A 21,204-nucleotide genomic window follows, 5' to 3' on the forward strand; every position below is an offset into this window, starting at 1 on the left:
GTTTTGAAATTGGTAAAATTGATTCTACTCTTTTTACTAAAAGGGTTAATGGAGAACTATTTGTATGCCAAATTTATGTTGATGATATCATATTTGGTTCAACTAACCCTCTCTTTAGTGAAAAGTTTGGAAAGCTAATGTCAGAGAAGTTTGAGATGTCTATGATGAGTAAACTCAAATTCTTTCTCGGGTTGCAAATCAAGCAAACTAAGGAAGGTACATTTGTCTCTCAAACAAAGTACACCAAGGACTTATTTAAGAAGTTCAATATGCAAGAATGCAAAGGTATGTCTACACCCATGCCTACTAGTGGACATAATGATTTAACCAAAGATGGTGAACCGGTTGATCAAAAGGTTCATCGCTCTATGATTGGTTCATTGTTATACCTATGTGCTTCACGTCCTGATATTATGCTAAGTGTGTGCATGTGTGCACGATATCAAGCTGCTCCTAAAGATTGTCATCTTAAGGCTGTGAAAAGGATAGTGAGATATTTAATCCATACACCAAATTTTGGCATTTGGTATCCTAAGAGGTCTTCTTTTGATCTTGTTGGCTATTCCGACTCGGATTATGCCGGAGACAAGGTTGATAGAAAGTCCACTTCGGGTACTTGTCAATTTCTTGGTAGATCCCTTGTGTCTTGGTCTTCCAAGAAACAAAACTCGGTATCCTTATCCACCGCCGAAGCGGAATACATTGCCGCTGGTTCATGTTGCGCTCAATTACTTTGGATGACCCAAACTCTTAAAGATTATGGGATTTATGTGAAACATGTTCCACTGCTTTGTGACAATGAAAGTGCTATCAAAATTGGTCATAATCCTGTACAACATTCTCGAACTAAGCATATTGAAGTTCGTCATCATTTCATTCGAGATCATGTTGCTAAGGGTGACATCAATCTTAAGCATGTTCGCACCGACAAGCAATTAGCGGATATATTTACTAAACCACTTGATGAGAAAGTGTTTTGCAGGTTGAGAGGAGAATTGAACATCATTGATGCTTCGAACTTGGAGTAGAAACTCCATTGGATACATGCAAGACATGAGCTTATGACTAATCCATGATATATCTCTTATGATAACTATCTTATGTCTTGGATATATTTGCACCTTGCATGTTGTCTAACCCATGTAGGTGCTTGGTTGAATCTAATTCCATGAGATTGCGACTCACTCACATATTGAGCAATCTCTACATCACCAAGACTCTACACAATAGTGGTTGAAGACAAGGAAGCACAAAACCATTCAAACATATCCTTTGACAAATTCTATGTTAAGCTTCATGATTGTCATTTTTGGATACACAAGTGCTCTTCCCTGCAAGAACTAACCCATGTAGGTAGATGAACTCAAACTCCAAGTGGTGCTCCCAACTCTTGATGAGCTACATCAACCTTGAGCACCCACACAAGTTCAACTACATGAGCAAGAACCACACCACCACCCAAGGTATGTTATTCCATCTTAGAGAAGCTTTACTCCAAGACATGAGTCAAAGCAACTCAACAAGATGTGAATACATCAAGATGCTTAAACGAAAAGTGGTAACCCCATTTTGAGCTTAAACGATGAGTATGACCTATGATCAAGTGTTCTCACTTGACTCCTAAGTCAATATACTCTAACATAGGTGACTATGTCACGGCCCAACTCTAGATGAAGTTCTCTTGTGTTCTTTTCTGTGTTATTGCATTTGTCTCATGCATGTTTAGTTTCTTTATCTTTTTCAAAAACAAAAAAAAACTTCATCTAGATCTTTCAGTTTCTTCTTTAGATTTGTTCTGCATTTTTCTGCATTTAATTCCTTGCAAATCCTTCAGGTAATTCATTGCAAATCTTTGTGAGATCCTACATGTCTAGTGAGCTGAGGTGACAAGTGTTTTTCTCTGTGTAAACTCAGTTTCACCGACTTGCAATTTTCGGTCCAACCGAATCATTTCGGTACCACCGAAATATGTCACTCGGTGCCACCGACTTTGCAATCAGAAAAACAGTTTGCCACTTGTTCTACATTTCTTCTGATCCAGCTCCACTCAATGAATCTTGTCCTCTACAAGCATCACAGTTTTATTCCCTGCTTTGTACTGAATCTCGAGGACCAAACCTATTCGACGGATTCCAGGAAAAACCTTCTTGGAAATTGATATCAAAGGGGGAGAGAGAGATCACATCAAAGCTTATCATCAGGGAGAGAGAGATCACATCAAAAGCTTATCACCTACAAAGGAGAAAGTACTAAGGGGGAGAGAATACTCAAGGATCCCATATATTAAGGGGGAGAAAGAAATCTCCAAGGGGGAGAGAATACTCAAGGATCCCATATATTAAGGGGGAGAAAGAAATCTCCAAGGGGGAGAGAATACTCAAGGATCCCAGATGCTTGATGTTCAAGAGGAGAGATGCCACATGTCTTTTTGGGGGAAAGACATGTTCATATGAGCTCATTTGAATTAAGTTCTATTCATATCTTTCATCTCTGATTTTCTGTTTCCTATCTTCTCCCAATATCCCATGTACGATTCAGGGGGAGCAAGACACCTAAGGAAAAGAAATCAGTCAAATTCATTGCATATCTTTATTCTTGGGGACATGTTGAATTCAATGTGGTACCTTGTACTCACTCTCTACATGTCATCCCAGTCTTGGTATTCTTGTGGTTTCTTTTGTTTGCTATGGCTAGTGGATGTACCTGTGTTATCTAACCTTGTTTGTGCAGGTTCATTCCATCCTAAGCCAACTCAAGACCACAAGGTAAGTATATGCATCAAAATCATGAGTATGAGGAGTTCTTGCTTATGTACATACTGTTTGCAAGAAGGACTCATGAGCATGAAGGTATTTTCCTTGATAATCTTTTGCTCCGATGCATATGGCCAAGATACATGTAACACATTGCCTACTCTGTCATGGTTATGCTCTCACATGCTTCTATATTTCATATTTACATGAGTGCATACATGTAGGGGGAGCCTATGCTTGTTACATGTCCTTCCAAAGCATTACTTGTTGTTCTTTATATCTTTATCTAAAGCTTTGATGTATGTTGCCATCAATTACCAAAAAGGGGGAGATTGAAAGCACAAGTGCTCCCTAGGTGGTTTTGATAATTGATGACAACATATCTCTTGTTGGACTAACATTTCGATCTAGCATGTTTCAGATAAGTTCAATAATGGAGTGGCATGGACTAAAAGTTGTGGGAACTCCTTCAAGATGCTAAGGACAAAGGATTGGCTAAAGCTTCAAGCTCAAGACTCTTCATTTTACATTTTAGTGATCCAAGATCACATTGAGTCCATAGGAAAAGCCAATACTATCAAGGAGGGATGAGGTGTTGCTTAATGAGCCTCTTGCTTCATGTGCTTAATGATATGCTCCAAAATCCTCAGCTACTTTCCCACTTCCACATATGACCTAAACCCTAAGCCAAACTCGGTCCTACCGATTCTTCCTATCCGGCGCCACCGAGTTTCACTTGTCATAAGCCACTGCCAAACCCTAATCATTTCGGTCTCACCGATGGGATCTCGGTCTCACCGAGATGGGCTTGCAAACTCTCTGTTACCCATTGCAATATTCTCGGTCCCACCGAGATATGCAATCGGTTCCACCGAGTTTGCTTGGCCAAATCTCAGTTTCACTTATTACCCAAATCGGTCCCACCGAGTTTGAGTAATCGGTCAAACCGAGTTTTGGATTTACCCTAACCCTAGCACATCGGTCCCACCGAGTTGATCCAGTCGGTCCCACCGAAATCTCTAACGGTCACTAGGTTTACATTTTCGGTCCGACCGAGTTTATTGATTCGGTCCCACCGAGATTGGAAAACTGTGTAACGGTTGGATTTTGTGTGGAGGCTATATATATCCCTCCACCTCCTCTTCATTCGTAGAGAGAGCCATCAGAACGCATACACCATTCCAACTCATATGTTCTGAGAGAGAACCACCTACTCATGTGTTGAGACCAAGATATTCCATTCCTACCATATGAATCTTGATCTCTAGCCTTTCCCAAGTTGCTTTCCACTCAAATCTTCTTTCCACCAAATCCAAATTCTATGAGAGAGAGTTGAGTGTTGGGGAGACTATCATTTGAAGCACAAGAGCAAGGAGTTCATTACCTACACAACATTTGTTACTTCTTGAAGAGTGGTGTCTCCTAGATTGGCTAGGTGTCACTTGGGAGCCTCCGACAAGATTGTGGAGTTGAACCAAGGAGTTTGTAAGGGCAAGGAGATCGCCTACTTCGTGAAGATCTACCGCTAGTGAGGCAAGTCCTGTGTGGGCGATGGCCATGGTGGGATAGACAAGGTTGCTTCTTCGTGGACCCTTTGTGGGTGGTTGCTTCTTCATGGACCCTTCGTGGGTGGAGCCCTGTGTGGACTCGCGCAACCTTACCCTTGGGTGGAGGCCTGTGTGGACTCGCGCAACCGTTACCCTTCGTGGGTTGAAGTCTCCATCAACGTGGATGTAGGATAGCACCACCTATCCGAACCACGGGAAAAACATCCGTGTCTCCAATTGCGTTTGATCTCTCCAAACCCTTCCCTTTACATTCTTGCAAGTTGCATGCTTTACATTCCGCTGCTCATATACTCTTTGCATGCTTGCTTGATATGTTTGTGTGTGTTGAAATTGTGCCTAAACTCCACTTAAACCGAAAAAGCTTAAAAATTGCAACTTTAGCACTAAGTGTCTAATCACCCCCCTCTAGACACATCTACTTCTAGATCCTACAGTCTTCTTGATGGATATGAACCTGGTAAATTAAAATTTTGTGAGCATTGTATCTTCGGCAAGCACAAGAGGGTGAAGTTCAACACTTCGACTCATACAACCGAAGGTATTCTTGATTATGTGCATTCTGATTTATGGGGACCATCTCGCAAGAAGTCACTAGGTGGTGCTAGTTACATGCTGACCATTATTGATGATTATTCGAGAAAAGTTTGGCCTTATTTCTTGAAGCATAAATATGAAGCATTCTCAGCATTTAAGGAGTGGAAGATTATGATTGAAAGACAAACTGAAAAGAAGGTAAAAATACTTCGCACTAATAATGGTATGGAATTCTGTTCTAAGCAATTTAAGAATTATTGCAAGTCTGAAGGCATTGTCAGACATTACACCGTTCCTTATACTCCTCAAAAAAACGGTGTTGCTGAGCGTATGAACAGGACCATTATTTCCAGAGCCCGTTGCATGTTGTCCAATGCAGGTTTACATAGGCATTTTTGGGCTGAGGCCGCTTCCACTGCTTGTTATCTCATTAACCGTTCACCATCTATTGCTCTTAATAAGAAAACTCCAATTGAGGTATGGTCTGGTTCACCTGCTGATTATTCACAGTTGAGAGTTTTTGGTTGCACTGCTTATGCTCATGTTGATAATGGAAAATTGGAGCCTAGGGCTGTTAAGTGCATCTTTCTTGGTTATAAGTCTGGTGTTAAAGGTTTTAAATTATGGACTCCTGAAACCCAGAAGGTTGTTATGAGCAGAAATGTTATCTTTAATGAATCTGCTATGTTACATGATGTTTCATCTACTAATGTTCCTGTTGAGAGTGAACAGCAGCCTCCTATTCAGCAGCCTACTATTCAGGTGGAGCATGTTATTGATTCAGGTGATACATCTCATAATGAAATTGTTGATGCACATGATGAACCCATCGTTAATGATGAACATGTCACTCCCACTCCAAATCAGCTTATTGTTCCACCAGTTGGAATCTTGCACGTGACAGAGTTAGACGGGGTAGTAATAAACCTGACAGGTTAATTGAAGAATGCAATATTGTTTCTTTTGCTTTATCTGTTGCAGAAGAAATTGAAGGTAATGCTGAGCCTTCTTCATATTCTGAGGCTATTATTTCTAGTGATAGTAATAAGTGGATGACTGCTATGCATGATGAGATGGAATCACTTGAAAAAAATGGCACTTGGGATTTAGTAAGATTACCTAGAGAGAAGAAACCTATTCGTTGCAAGTGGGTTTTTAAGAGGAAAGAAGGTGTTTCTCCTAATGATGAGACAAGATATAAAGCAAGGTTAGTTGCTAAAGGTTATAGCCAGATTCCAGGTATTGACTATAACGAAGTCTTTTCTCCTGTTGTGAAGCATAGCTCTATTCGCACTTTACTCGGTATTGTTGCCATGCATGATCTTGAGCTTGAACAATTGGATGTTAAAACTGCATTCTTACATGGAGAATTAGAAGAGGATATTTATATGGAACAACCTGAAGGTTTTGTTATTCCTGGAAAAGAAAAGCTTGTCTGTAAGTTAAAGAAATCTCTTTATGGATTGAAGCAATCCTCGAGATAGTGGTACAAGAGATTTGACACCTTTATGCTCTCTCAAGTTTTCAAAAGGTCTAATTATGATAGTTGTGTTTATTTGAAAACTGTCAAAGGTTCAACTATTTATTTGCTCCTTTATGTTGATGATATGCTAATTGCTGCAAAGAGTATGTCAGAGATTAATGAACTAAAGAAGCAATTGAGTAATGAATTTGAGATGAAGGATTTGGGTGCAGCAAAGAAAATACTTGGCATGGAAATATCCAGAGATAGACCATCTGGAAAAGTGTATCTCAGTCAGAAGGGATATATTGATAAAGTTCTTCGTCATTTTAATATGCATAATGCCAAGCCAGTAAGTACTCCGTTAGCTGCACACTTCAAATTATCATCAGTTTTATGTCCTAAGTCAGATGCCGATATTGAGTACATGTCTAGAGTTCCCTATTCAAGTGCAGTTGGTTCACTTATGTATGCCATGGTTTGTTCTCGTCCTGATTTATCATATGCATTGAGTGTTGTCAGTAGATACATGGCTAATCCTGGAAAAGAGCATTGGAGAGCAGTTCAGTGGATTTTCAGATACCTGCGTGGTACTTCTAATGCTTATTTACAGTTTGGGAAAACTAGAGATGGACTTGTTGGTTTTGTTGATTCTGATTTTGCTGGTGATTTGGATAAGAGAAGATCAATCACAGGTTATGTTTTCACCATTGGTGGTTGTGCTGTGAGTTGGAGAGCAACTTTGCAGTCTATTGTGGCTTGTTCCACTACTGATGCCGAGTATATGGCTATTTCTGAGGCATGCAAAGAAGCTATCTGGTTGAGAGGTTTGTACACTGAGCTTTGTGGAGAATCATCTTGCCCTACCGTATTTACTGACAGTCAAAGTGATATATATCTTACAAAGAATCCAATGGAACAAAGCACATTGATGTCAAATATCACTATATTCGAGATGTTGTTGCTGAAGGTGATTTGAAGGTATGCAAGATAAGTACTCATGATAATCCTGCTGATATGATGACAAAGCCAGTTCCGACCAATAAGTTTGAGCTTTGCTCAGGCTTAGTTGGTATTTCTCACTAGTCCTATGGACTTTGACGCACAAGGTGTTTAAGCTGATTTGGATGGAGTTATTCACTTTCTTCGACTACTGGAGGGAATTTGGCTCAAGGTGGAGATTGTTGAATTATGATCCAAATTCTAGTACCGTATTGGACTAGACGTAGTACATACGGTGTGGGCCTTTTGCGTTGGTACCGACGTGTACGAGTACAACTCGTTTACTTGTCCTATAAGGACTTCTATGTGTTGCCCCTCATATATACCCCATGTAGTCGCACCTCAGACGGCCTGTCGTCTCGTGCTTGTAATACTCCTCCTCATAGTGATTGCGCCTTCGTGCGTCCGTGGTTTTCTCCCGCAAGGGTTTCCACGTAAAAAATCCGTGTGCTCTCTCTGTCTCGTTTATTCTCGTTATTATCTAACACACATCAATTTGAGTCGTGCATGTATTGCCCCATATTTTCTATCACACATCAATCTGGTTGTATGCCACCTAGTTAGTCTTTGGTTGTTGCGTTTCGGGCGTAAGTTGATGATTAGTATCAAACCACTACCATCCGTAAGAGAAATCATCAAATACAAAGTAAAGGTACTTCCAATATCTTGGTGGTGCTTTTCTGCGTCAACCAATCTCATCATTAGATTAATTGGTGGGCAACATAGAATTCACGCAAATCTCAACCATCTCGCTGCATCTAGTAGCACTGGGAAAGATAATAAACAGAGCCACGGAATCAAGGGTGTGTTGAAACTTAGTTATGTGTGACCTCCTGCTGTTTGTTTTTCCTCCGTTGTGGAGACAAAGTTGGAATGTTCTAAAAATGGACCAAAGGAAATACAATAAATAATCAAAATAGTTATGCCATACAATCAAATTTCATTGAGATTTATTGCAATCAATTTCTATAGCAACACACGAAGCATCATCTAGTTAAGTTAAAGCTTAAGGCCTGGGATTCATGATCAAATCGAGATACCAGTAGCGGGGGGTGGACTTAGATGCGACAACACGCCCAAAGTTCCAGAGGCCGGCAGGGGTTCAAGTATAACTAATGATCAATGTCAAAATGTTCATACCTCAAAAATGTTGAGACAATGTGGACGTTACAAATTGCATTGAGTGCATGTACAATTGGATTTATAGGTATACTTGTGGAGCTAGCGAGGCGAGCTACCCATCCGACGACGACAATTTGGAGATTTTGATGATGATCTCCTCTAGAAGCGATGGACATGTGGTTTTGAGATCCTTGAAACCCTTAGTTCCCACCACTTGCTCGAGCACATGCGGCTGCGAAATGTGCTCCATGCAGAAGTCCTTGAGCCCCTGGCAAAGGTGGTGGTCCGCCAGCTTCAACGTGCCCACCACATTCTTTGCCGTGACGTGCTCGCACAGTATGTTCTCGCACATGGCCTTCATCCTCTCCAGGCCGAACCGGTCCGCTGCAGCCAGCATGACCCGGGCCATCGTCGTGGTGTTTCCCAAGTGGTCGGGCAGCTCGTCGGTGTAGATGAAGTCAAGCACAGAAGTAAAAACTTGGGCCTCTACGTCATCCATCCTTAGGCGGTCGTCCATGCTATCCATCGCCGCCATGGCTTTGTGTAGGACCGGCGCGCGTGCAGCGATCACGAGGCGGTGTGCGCGGAGCTCGGTGTCCCCGACCAGGAATGTGACGTCGGAGCCCTGCTCGCTCACCAGGAGGTTCTCCAGGTGCGAGGCGATGTTGGACGACGGCACGGAGATCGCTGTTGTCATAGCTTCAGCAGCGGCGGCGGTGCCGGCATTGGTGTTTGGGTACTCCTTGGTGACCGAGACGTCGCAGTGTCCAGGTGTGATGGAGCCGTCGTGTCCCAGGTAGCATGAATTGGTAGACGCCAGGTCACCGAACTTGTTCATTCCCAAGTATTTATGAATACTGCAGAAGTCATCAACCCAACAGAAAACCGGTGGCAATTTGCCGCTCGGGTCACACATCTTCAAGGTGCACGCCACCCACACGTCTGCAGCTCCAGGAGGACTAGTTATCATCTCGAGGAACACGCCTATGTGTTTCTCTTGGTCTTCCTCCTTGTCGTCGTGCCCGTGCCCGCGGATTCCTGACGGGTACACGAGAATGACCCAGCCGTGACCGCCGATTTGGATGCATTCGTCCACGCGGAACCTCCTCTGCATGGCACTGAAGTTTGGGATCCTGAACTCGTGCGTGCCTTTGAACGTCTCCGACGAGTTAAACATGGACGCGCTCTTTTGTGGCTGCTGAGTGCAGCCGCCATTGGCCATTGAGGAGGAGGAAGAAAGTTAATTGCACAGAAGTACCATAATTCAGGCATTACATGCAGATTGGTATCATGATTGCTAATTTTTACATGTCAGTATCAATATTGGTCCAAGTTTTTGCAAAAAGGTCTAAATCGCGTATAAATACATATTGACAGTGTATCTGACCGAGGAGGCCCGCCTGTCGGGTGCCTATGTGCAGTTTTTTTGCAGAAAACCCCCTACCTTTATATGTAATCACATAAATGCCCATTATTTCGCAGGAAAATGGCTATCAAGAGGGATTTTTTTTTCGTTCGCAAGTTTTCCACGGACTTGTTTGAAAGTTTCCGGCGAACTGAACAAATAATAAATAACCGAAACGAGAAGACGCGCGCGAGGAGGATTCGAACCTGAGACCCGCCACCGGTCGTCGTAGGTCTGCGCGGGCTAGCCACAACGCCACATCTTCGCTGTTGACGAGATCCTGGAGAAACGTTTATTATACCAGTACATACACGCTGGGCCGGGCAGCTGGGCCAAGCAAAGCCTGCAATATTTTTTTTTCATTCAGTTACACACTTGCTGCCTTTTTACTCTTCCTTCTTTTTTCGTTTCTTTTCATTTTCTTCGTTGTTTAGATTCGCAAGCTGCTTTCCAAAATCCTTTAAGTTGTTTTCAAAATCACAAGCATTGTTTCTAAATCGATGAACTTTTTTCAAAATTATGAATTTGTTTCAAAATTAACGAACTTTTTCTCAAATCATTTAACTTCTTCACAATCAGTGAATTTATCAAAATCATTGAAGTTCTTTTGAAAATCAACGAACTTTTTTCAAAATTGATGAACTTTATTAAAACACAATGAAGTTTTCTCACAATAGATAGTATTTTTAAATTTTGATGAACTTTTCTCTTTCTTTTTTTTTGATGAACTTTATTAAAAATCGATGAACTTTTCTCTTTCTTTTAAAATTTGATAAACTTTTCTCTTTCTCACAATAGATAGTATTTTTAAAATTTGATGAACTTTATTAGAAACCGATGAAGTTTTCTTTCTTTTTCTTTATTTTTTATTCTTCTTTTTTCACTCACTTGGAACATTTTTTAAGATCGGCTTCAGTAATATTGTGAACATGTTTTCAATGCGCATGAACAATTTCTAATGTACGCTGAGCACTTTTTTTGCATATAGAGAACATGTTTTAATGCATGGTGTATTTTTCTTTCCAAATGGTGAACATTTTTAAATATAATGTACTTTTGGTAATACATGCTAACATTTTTTTTAATATACGTTGAACAATTTTCTTAAGATATGATGAATATTTGACATAATGCAAGGTGAAATTTTTGTAATTTTTGGTGAACATTTTCTTAGACATGATGAATTATTTCGACAATGTATATTTCAAAAAATGTTTCAGCACGTATTAAGAACTTAGCGTGTAAAATAATTCTTGCATTTTAAGAAATACATTGATTTTTTTTAATAAAATTTGAACAGTTTTAATGCATTTCAAACATTTATTATGATTACACAATTATTTTTAATACATTTTGTCTACTTTTCAAGTAACTGCGCATTGAAATTATAATTTTTGAGAAACAAGTAACTGCGCATTGAAGAAAATACAATTAATACACGAGTAACTAAAAAAACTGTGTATTAGGCCTGAGTGAAGAGACATAAATTTTGGGTGATGCGCAGCTTCGCTAAGACCAACTTCCGGCCCAAGGTCTTAAAGTCGGCGTGGCTAGCGCGCTCAGTTGCAGACCGATAGGTCGCGGGTTCGAACCCTCCTCGCGCGGCATTTTTCGTTTCTGCTATTATAATGTTCAATTCGCCGGAAACTTTCAAACAAGTCTGTGGAAAACTTGCGAACAAAAAAAAATCCCTCAATAGCGATTTTCCCGCGAAATACTGGGCATTTATGTGATTACATATAAAGCTAGGGGGTTTTCTGCAAAAAAACTGCCACATAGGCACCCGACAGGCGGGCCCCTCGGTCAGATACACTGTCAATACGTATTTATGCGCGATTTAGACCTTTTTGCAAAAACTTGGACCAATGTTGGTACTGACATGTAAAAATTAGCAATCATGGTACCAATCTGCATGTGATGCCTGAATTGTGGTTCTGTGCAATTAACTCGGAGGAAGATGACGATGATGAAGGCAAAGGTGTGCGTCCATATTTTCTCTAACACGTCGGTCACAAAGACGCCACAGCTTTCCTTGAGCTCCTTGTACTCCTCCGTTGCCGGCAGCTGTCTCGGCCGTGCACCAGCATCAGTGTCGTCATCACAGATTTGGCGTCCATGTTGTCTGCGAGTATCTTCTCGCACATGAGCCTCAGCCTCTCCAGGTCGTACCGGTCCGCGGCCACCAGCAAATCGCCGGCCACGTCCACACTGTGTTTTTTGGACCTGAGAGGAGGGAGTTCGTCGGTGTAGATGAAGTGCAGCATGGCCCTGAACGTGGAGGCGCTCATGTCGTCGACCGTGACGCGGGAGCGCGCGGCGCCCTCCTTCATCTCCCCGAGCAGCTGCGTGGCGAACACCGGCGACCGCATGGCGAGCACGAGCCTGTGCGCCCGGATCTCGGTCTGCTCCTCCACCACGAACGTCACGTCCGTCGCGAAGCGCGTGCCCGGCTTGTCTGCCTTTGACGACTGCGACACGTCCAGTAGCTTGCGGAGATCACGGAGGATGGTGGACGGCGGCACGACGGAGACGGAGCAGTCCTTGGTCGCGGTCTCGTCGGCCTCCTCTTGGAGGACGTCGACGGTGCAGTGGATGGTGAGCCGGTCGTCCCTGACGTAGATAGACTCCCGGAACCTGTCGGGGACGGGCAGCTCCCAGTAGCTCTTGCCGGTGCACTCATCGGGGTCGTCGTCCTACCCACGACCATGAGCGGCGGCGAGGAAGGTTTTGGCCTCGACGCTCCGCCACATAGCAGGCGGCCACCGGCGAGGACCGCCCTTCTTCTCCGGCGGCGCAGGGTCGTCGATCCTGAGGCTGGCCCTGGCGACCACGTCGTGGCCGTCGTTGGACGGTTGGAGACGAGCTGGAGGGTGATGCAGACGAGCTGGATCTGGTCCCCGGAACCGCGACGCCGCGCGTAAGGATAGGGGTGGTCGAAGCAGCACATGAGGGCCCAGGTGCAGCCGCCGGCCTGGAAGTCGGCGGACCGGACGGTGTTGCGGACGCCGAGGTCCTTGCGCGCGCGGTAGCCGACGATGTCGAAGCGGTGCTCGCCCCGGAGGAACGCCGACCGGTGCGCCGACGAGGTCTTGTTCCGCGGCTGCGACGGCGCCATGACGATCTTGATTGGCTCGATGGAACGAGATGTCATGCATATATATGGATCTCTCATCGCTATCGATCTATATGTTGTTAGGTTGAGTCGGAGTCTGATGCTAGCCGTAGCCCAACGAGACACTTCTGTTAGAGCATCTCCAACAGGTGCCGGACACGCCGCGCGTAAAAAACAGATTTGCCACGCGCGCATCGCCTAATTTGACGCGGCGGCAGCACTGGCTCCAGCAGCCGCGTTAAAATGTAGCGCGCGCCGCTCCAGCAGCGCGCTAAAAATGCAGCGCGCGCGACAACATTTTCAAAAGCATAATAAGATAAATTGCATAGATAAAAAATAAAGATAAACGATACAAAGGTATTTTACATCGGTGCAACTAGATAGATAGTTCGAAAACATAGATAGATAGAACTACGGTGCAAGTAGATAGAAACTACTACGGTATACTAGATAGAAACTACTCCAAATCGCTACCACCATCATCACCATCATCATCCTCGTCGGTGTTGTCCGAGGTATCGAGCCAAATGTCGTCCCAACGTTCATCGTCTGACGTGAAGATCGACCTCCCACCTGCTGAAACGATGTCGCACTGCGCATTCGCCAATGCCTTCCGCCGACGCCGGTCTGCCCGCTCCGCGCGGCGCCTTGCCGTCCTCTCCGCCCAGTAGGCACGCTCGTCGGCGACGTCCTCCGGGTGGCGACGGCGCCACTCCACCATGGCTCGCTCGTCCTCCTCGGCAATGAGGAGGCGGCGGCAGCGCCGAGCGTGGTCGGCACGGTCCATGTCGGTGATGAGACGCGGCGGAGGGGCGACGCGCTGCGCCTGCTCGCGCGTGAAGACGTCCCGGAAGTTCATCTGCGTCCGGGGCCTATCCAACCGCCACGCCGCCGTGTCGTACGCGCGGGCCGCCTCGTACGCGCTCCGGAACGACCCGAGGCCGAGCCGGACGTCGCCGGACCGGATCTCGGCGGAGTACTAGCCGTTGGGGCGCTCGCAGACGCCGCGGTAGCCCGACGAACCCCGGCGGCGCGGCGGCATGGTGGCGCGGTGGTGGCGCGGAAAGCGGCGAAGCGGCGAGGTTGTGAGGGGAGGGTGCGTGGCTGTGTCTGTGCGCGTGGCGAGCGCGGCATTTTATAGGCGCGCGCGAAGCGGCGCGTCAAATCTACCGCGCCGCGTGCCGCTTTCTCCCGCGCGCGCGCAAACGCTTTCCGCGTGCGGTAACTTCCCGCCACCACTGGAGCGCGCGGTACCAGCCGGCGCGCGCTAAACCCAAATTTTACCGCGCGGGCGCGTCTTTTGCAGCACCTGTTGGAGATGCTCTTAGGAAAAGTCATAGCACAACTGCTCTCCGCCAAATCCCTCTCTCTTTTTTTTGAGCATACGCCAAGTCCCTCTTTAGGGCATGTATAATGGTTATATCTTAGCCTTAACATTGCTGAGGTGGAGGAGAGAGAAATAAAAAAAGAGTTTTGTCTTATTTTAATCAAGAGATGATCTCTTAGTACAGTTTGTCTCACCATAAATTTAGGAACAGAGATAAGACTAACATATAACCCATTGTACGTTATGTTTTATTGTCATATCTTAATTGGATGGTGGGTGTAAGATAAGACCGTCTTATCAATCATTGTACATACCCTTACCTTTATTAGATTAGAGTGAAATTTCGTTTTTTACCCCCCTGCTTTAACATATTTGGAGCAAGTTGCACTATTTAAAAGCTTTTCATCCTAATTGCCCTATTTAGCGAATGTTCTATTAGGTTTTACCCTATTTGGTGTTCGTTTGCCAGATTTTATCCCATGTAGTGATCTATCATGTAGGTCCCGACCACTAGGTACATGTGGCGCGTCACGTCACAATATTTCTCCTCACGTTTTTCTCGGTGTCCTAATCAGTTTTTTTTAACATCAGTACAGACACAAGCGTTCATATACACGCGCATATACTCATCTCTATAAACGCACACACGCGCACCCTACCTCTATGAGCACCTCCGAAAGACTGAGCCGGCATATCATCTTCAAATTTACGAAGTCACCGTAGGCACCTCGTCGTCGATGGGAACATCTCCTCCCACTGAATGCGCATCGCCGGAAATCCTGAAATAAATCCAAGAATAAATGCGAGCACCAGGATTTGAACCCTGGTGGACTGGTGTCCTAATCAGTTGAATTGATTAGTTAGACACGGTTTCTTCCCTATTGCCTCGCCTTGATGACTATTATTCATGTCACTCAACTCTGTGTTCATTGCATTCACCTTATTCTTATTCACCGCATTTGCTTCTGGGCGTTGCGTCATAGTAGACGTAACCCCATTGAAGCTTTGTCCAGAAAAGAACCACCAAAAGAACTATCTGCAACATAAAAAGTTTTAAAGGGGGGACAGAAAAACTGGTGAAACTCTCTCTAAGTGGGCAATCCAGATGAAAAATTGCTAACTGGGTTAATTCGCGTTAAGATGTCAAAATAAAGGGGGAGGGGGTGGTCGTGTGCAAATTTGTTAAAAAATAATTAACAGAGAGAGTAAGGGTTTTGTAAATTGCCAAAGAGACCTGAGTTTGGGATCCATATTTCTGTTTGAAAAATAAATTCCAAGGAACATAGGCATGGATTCGTATTCGCGTTGTTGGGTGCTTATGTTTACCTGAGTTTTGCAATGATAAAGAAGATGAGTTAATTGAAAGAGAGAGACTGTGAGTATAATGAGTTGTTGGTTGATAACATGACTATTTTTACCACAAACTATTGAAAATGTGACTGTTGCATCGATCAGGCCACACACACAGAAATCAATCGTCAGGTGGCTTCATGCACCCGTAACTACTCCTCTCAACAAACACTCAGATCGCGTCGCTTGCGGTGGTACGGTTCATCGGCTCGAAAATCATCCTTGTATGAGAAGGTGCTCCATCATATCTGGATATGATGGTTGTTCTCCTTTTTCTCTGGTGTTGCCTTGGTGATGGCGGAGGGCGATGGTGCGCAAAGATTCCGCGAGGCACACCATGACCAGGCCCTGCGATCACGCCATGTCCCCCCCAATGCATGGCATGGTGGTGGACTAGCAATGCTCCACATCTGCAGTCCTGCTGTTGTGACTCTTCTTGCGCCAATGGTCGGGCTCTGACTTCAAGTTGTCGACGTCAAGAATGCGGGACTACGGTCTCGTGCAGCTGCTCGCCTACCTGAGCAGGAACTGTTCCTAGTTGCTTTGGACGAAAAGATTTATTTTTGTAAATAAACGAATCAATTGATGCATTGAACATTTACCTTAAACTGAATTGAAATACCTCCGTTTCAAAATATAAGGTGCATTAGTTTTTTCAAATGTGCATGTTTGACCAAAAAATTTAGAAAAAAATATCAATATCTACGGTACAAAATTTCTATCGTTAGGTCCATCATGAAAAGTATTTCTAGATTTATTTATTTTGTATTGTAGATGTTGATATTTTATTCTATAATCTTGGTCAAACATACACAAGTTTGACTTGCACGAAAATAGGTACACCTTATATTCCGAAACGAATGGAGTAGAGTTGTGTATGTATTGATTGTGATTGAACTCGAATTGATGCATCATGTCATCCCCGTGTTGTTATTTGGTAATCTTGTGTATCCTCATATTGTCATTTGTAGTATTTGTCATATTGTTAAATCGTAAAGTGTTGAGTTCATATTTGATGTTTTTACGTGGGGTAGTTTGGGGGAATTTACAAGCATTAAAAAATCTATGTTGCCTAAAAAAAATTGACCATGGGTTAGCTCTAATCCTGGCTCTATAGGTGACTATGCACTTGGGTGTTTTTTTGGTGTTTGTCATGTTGTTGCCTCGGCGAGATGTATTGCCCTGGGCTGGTTCTCGGTTCGGTTTTCCTCGTAAACTGGATCATGATTTTTGATCCGGTTTCTCACATAAACTGGTCAATTTCTTTTTAACAGAGATCAATAAACAGGTGGGGATTCCTCCTCCCATCCCAGTGGAGAAAAGACTAGTCATTGCTAATTGCCCTGCACTGCACCACAGAGTGAGGACGCAGCTTCGGCTGCTCCCTCTGCCCCTCACAAACAAGAAAAACTAAACAGTGCACGTATGGGGTTGGTGCCTTGGCAGACATGATGATCCATACTTTTAAGAGAGGATAGAAGATAAGATGCGTTTAAAAGAGAGGCACCTTTGCATGCATCCACAAGGAGAAGGCTGTACAGACAGACGACATATGTACCCCGGTAGGTACTACTCATTCATTCACAGGGAAACGAAAGGAAGAGGCAGGCACCTGCAAAGCTGCATGCGGCCAAGTGCTCTGTGGTTCCTCCTGCCAGATTAGTACTCCCTCCGATCCAAAATAAGTGTCGCTGTTTTGAACTAACCTTAGTTTCCCCCGCAAAAAAAAAGAACTAACCTTAGTTTAATAATGCGGCACTTATTATGAATTTGAGGGAGTAGTATATAGTAACACTCTTACAAACTATACTCACTGAAGCATATGTCCGTCGTCCATGTGTCAGGGTAAGTGTTTTTCTTAATTTGGCAACAGAAAAGGGAAGAAAGGAAAGATCTTGAGTGCTGCTGGCAATATATGGCACCACTTTGGTCGATCTCATCTAACAAATAAAAAGGCCAGCTAATACATGAGCCGAGGAGCTTAGTCTCACCATTATATTAGTGGTAGGTAGGTAGACTCCATCCCCGATTTTTCTAACCACCTAGAGGCAGGGAGAATTGTCCCTCATCTTTTGAAGGAAATCAAATCATAAGATTACTCGCTAGTTGAGCTCCGTGCAGCAGTAGAAAAGGTGTGCAGCGCACGGGCAACGCGAGGAGGACCGGACCACCTGCAGCCTCATCATGGCATGCTGCATCTTCTCTCTTGACACAAAAGGTATTGCTGCAAACGACAACCTAGTCTTATCACCACCTGATTCTCCTCCTCATCTTATAGTCATAGTGTCTTCATAGGGCAAAGTAACGTACACGTGGTATCATCGATAGATAGATAGATGGTTTTATTTATTATTAGGTTGTACATTCATTTTACCTTGGGCTGCGTTATGTTATACGGTAACACATACTCCCTCCGTTCAAAAATTTAGTGTGTCCGCATTTCCTAAGATTTAACTTTGACTATAAATTTAACCAACAAGACCTACTGCGGAGGGAGCAAAAATTATATAATTGAAAAGTTCTTTTGAATACGAATTCATTGGTATAAATTTTGCTCCCGTCGTACTTGGTCTCATTGGTTAAATTAATGGTCAAAGTTGAAGCACGAGAACCGAGGACACGCTATATTTTGAAACGGAATGAATAGTATGTTACCACAAACACCTCTATCTTCATTAATTTTCTGGAGCAATGCTACACAGCCGATGATTTTGCGGACGATGCATGGACGACACAGGCTAAAAATCATTGGATTGAATCCCTCCATGCATAAAAGGTCGTGTGTGCAGCTATTCCGAATTTTCTGTCACATAAGCAAACTTGTCTTAGGGTGTGTTATGTTACTCCCACCCACTATGACTAGCCTCATAGCTCATTAGCAGAAAAGAGGAGGCACTCGTAGCAGTATAACAAGGTTGACCGGAGCACAGGAGGACAGGCACCTCCAGACACAAGAAGAAGGTAGAGTAGAGCCTTCGGGACGGGACCCATGCATGTCACCTTCTCTAAGGCTGGTCATAGTGGGGAGTAACTTATACTAGTGACACTAGTCTAAGTTACTACCTTCATAGTGTAAAGTAACATAGTAGTAATGTCATAGAGGACTTCATTAATTAGCTTGTAGACTCATCTTGTCTTAGAAAGCGCTATGTTACAATAACATATTATGTTATCACTTCTCATTAACTACATACCACATAAGCAAAACTTTCTTAAAGTGCGCTATGTTACTTGCTAAGTTACTCCCACTATGACTAGCCTAACAACCTCCCTCCCAGATGCATGCATGCATGACGGATTAACAAATGCAGCAACCAACGGGGTAGAGGAGGGAGAGACAAGGCAGAAAAGATTACCTGGGGCTCACTTGTCCCCCTCCTGTCCCCTCGATCGCGCATGCATCGCCATCACCGTACCATACATTGCAGCTGACCCTGTGATCTGCTCCTCCCTCTCCCTCCTCCCATATAACCCTGGCTAGCCTACGCCTGGTGCCCAACAAGGACACTCACACTCTGCTGCTTGGTTGCCATTCACCATGGAGATGGAGAGAGTTTGCAAGAGACGGCCGGGCATGCCTCCTGCTCTCCTTCTCGCCCTTCACGGCATGGATGAGCAGATGCCTACGTCATCGACTGCAGCGGCCGTGCCTCCGCCGCAGACCCCCGTTGAGCCCATGGAATACCTGTCCAGGTCCTGGAGCGTCTCCGCCGAGGAGATATCCAAGGCCCTGCGGCTCAAAGGGGCCACCAAGCGGAGCTTCCTCGCCCCCGTCGACACTCTTCTTCCACCACGCACGGCCACCATACCGGATACGGAGACGTCCTCCTACGAGCTCGTCGCCTCCCCTGCCGCTTCCGGTCACCAGCTCCAGCGCCAACAACATGTAACCAATCAATCCACACCGTCTCTTGCTTCTTCCCTTCTTTTTCTGCTCTGCAACATATATGTATGTGTCAATCAAGTTGGAAACAACAAATTCGGACGCAAAAGAGTTAGTAGTAAGTAGTAACCATTTCTCATCTGCTTGCTTTTACTCACCCAGCCATCTCTCCGATCTGCAGCTACATGCAACAGGGAGGAGCTCCATCAGCTGCCACCGCCACTCCAACTCAGTGACCAGATGGTACTTCCAATACAAGGAGACCGCCAAGCACGGCAGAAAGGAAAAGGCGCGAGCCGACAGGGCCCAGGCGCACGCCATGGTCTCCGTGGCCCAGGTGTCCGTCGCGGTGGCCGCCGTCACCGCGGCCACCAGCTTTGACAACCAAGACTCCAAGATAGCTGCAGCCATGGCTTCCGCCACCAAGCTGCTGGCTTCGCACTGCGCTGAGGCGGCCCAGCTTGCAGGGGCTGGTCATGAGCAGGTGTCCTCTGCAGTCCGGTCTGCGGTCGATGTCGCAGGCCCAGGTGATCTGATGACGCTCACAGCGGCCGCAGCGACAGGTGAGAAATCCCCATAAATTGTCATCACACTGAAATTCATCTGCTGTTATATACGATAGATGGCTGAATTGTGTGCCTCCTGATGATATTGCGTGCAAAGCTTTGAGAGGAGCTGCGACGCTGAAGAAGAGGGTCCAGCGCGAGGCCAGAAGCAATGCAAGCGTCATTCCTTATGAGAAGGCCCCTCTGTCCTGGAGTCCTGATATCTGGTGCAAGGAAGGCAAGCTGCTAAAACGAACAAGAAAAGGTGAGAGCTAATAAACTATTGAGAGCATTTAATTACATTCTGCTGACAATAAAATCTGAACTTCTGAAGCATGATCAAGAGACCTGACACGCAAACTTTTGTCCCTGAATCAGGGGATTTACACAAGAGACGGGTATCAATCTACATCAACAAGAGGTCACAGGTAGGGCAATTCCCCTCCAGAGCTTCCTTTGTAAAATAGGACACAAAAGGTTTGCATTTATATAATTCTGGGGTCTGGGCTAATTCTGGTGAATAGATTTTCCAGCCAGGCTAACCCCCTTTTCAGTATTTTCTTAACGGAAATATCAATGTTCTGATGAATAGGTGTGCATTATATACAATTGAATATCAGTTAACAGTAAGTCCGGATAATTACAGGTCATATTGAAGCTGAAGAGCAAACACATTGGAGGCGCACTATCAAAAAACAATAAAAGTAGGTTTAGCTGTTCTATATCTCAGCAGTTAATACCTGATGTCGATGCTCCCTGAATCTGAATACTGACCTGGTGCTTCAAAATATTTACAGGTGTGGTTTATGGGGTATACAGTGAGCTCCCAGACTGGACCGAGCCTGGGAAAGGCTTACCAGAGACATGCTGCTTTGGCTTGAGTACAGCACAGGGCCTGGTTGAGTTCAAGTGTGAGAGCAGCACCAGTAAACAGAGCTGGGTTCATGGCGTGCAAAATCTGCTCCAGCAGGTTGATGTAGCTGACCAAGTAGGGCACAGGCTAGAAACACTAAAACTCAACTGGTGCAGTTAGTACATGAAATACAAATTTTGCAGGACAGAGAGGGTGTATTAGGAGTTTAGGACAAGTGCTTTGCACTATCGGTGTCTGCAATAAACAGCAAATTGTGTTTTTGGCAAG

General features: G+C 44.6%; 3 protein-coding genes and 1 pseudogene across 4 annotated transcripts; 1 reads left to right on the forward strand and 3 right to left on the reverse strand.

Moving 5' to 3' along the window:
• Nucleotides 1-8,553: 8,553 nt before the first annotated feature.
• LOC147973989 (BTB/POZ and MATH domain-containing protein 1-like) lies at nt 8,554-9,663 on the reverse strand. Its single transcript, XM_087524865.1, has one exon. It carries the CDS (start codon nt 9,661-9,663, stop codon nt 8,554-8,556), a length of 1,110 nt encoding a protein of 369 aa, XP_087380991.1.
• A 2,192-nt stretch (nt 9,664-11,855) lies between these two features.
• Nucleotides 11,856-12,961, reverse strand: LOC147973990 (BTB/POZ and MATH domain-containing protein 2-like). Its single transcript, XM_087524866.1, has 2 exons — nt 12,620-12,961; nt 11,856-12,539 (listed from the first exon to the last, which is right to left on the reverse strand). Exons 1-2 carry the CDS (start codon nt 12,959-12,961, stop codon nt 11,856-11,858), a joined length of 1,026 nt encoding a protein of 341 aa, XP_087380992.1.
• A 347-nt stretch (nt 12,962-13,308) lies between these two features.
• LOC147973991 (uncharacterized) lies at nt 13,309-14,000 on the reverse strand (annotated as a pseudogene).
• A 2,204-nt stretch (nt 14,001-16,204) lies between these two features.
• LOC125527015 (uncharacterized) lies at nt 16,205-21,197 on the forward strand. 2 transcript variants are annotated; one of them, XM_087522316.1, is made up of 6 exons: nt 16,205-19,521; nt 19,700-20,081; nt 20,182-20,328; nt 20,442-20,491; nt 20,710-20,767; nt 20,883-21,091. In XM_087522316.1, the coding sequence occupies exons 1-6, from the start codon at nt 19,174-19,176 to the stop codon at nt 20,942-20,944; spliced, it is 1,047 nt and encodes a 348-aa protein (XP_087378442.1). In that variant the 5' UTR covers nt 16,205-19,173; the 3' UTR covers nt 20,945-21,091. The 2 variants fall into 2 exon arrangements, with proteins under 2 accessions (XP_087378442.1, XP_048547550.2); XM_048691593.2 differs by having other exon boundaries at nt 16,209-19,521; nt 20,861-21,197.
• The last annotated feature ends 7 nt before the right edge of the window (nt 21,198-21,204 follow it).

The sequence above is a fragment of the Triticum urartu genome, chromosome 5A (assembly GCF_056163025.1).
Source record: "Triticum urartu cultivar PI428250 chromosome 5A, HENAU_Tu73, whole genome shotgun sequence".
NCBI classification, from domain to species: domain Eukaryota; kingdom Viridiplantae; phylum Streptophyta; class Magnoliopsida; order Poales; family Poaceae; genus Triticum; species Triticum urartu.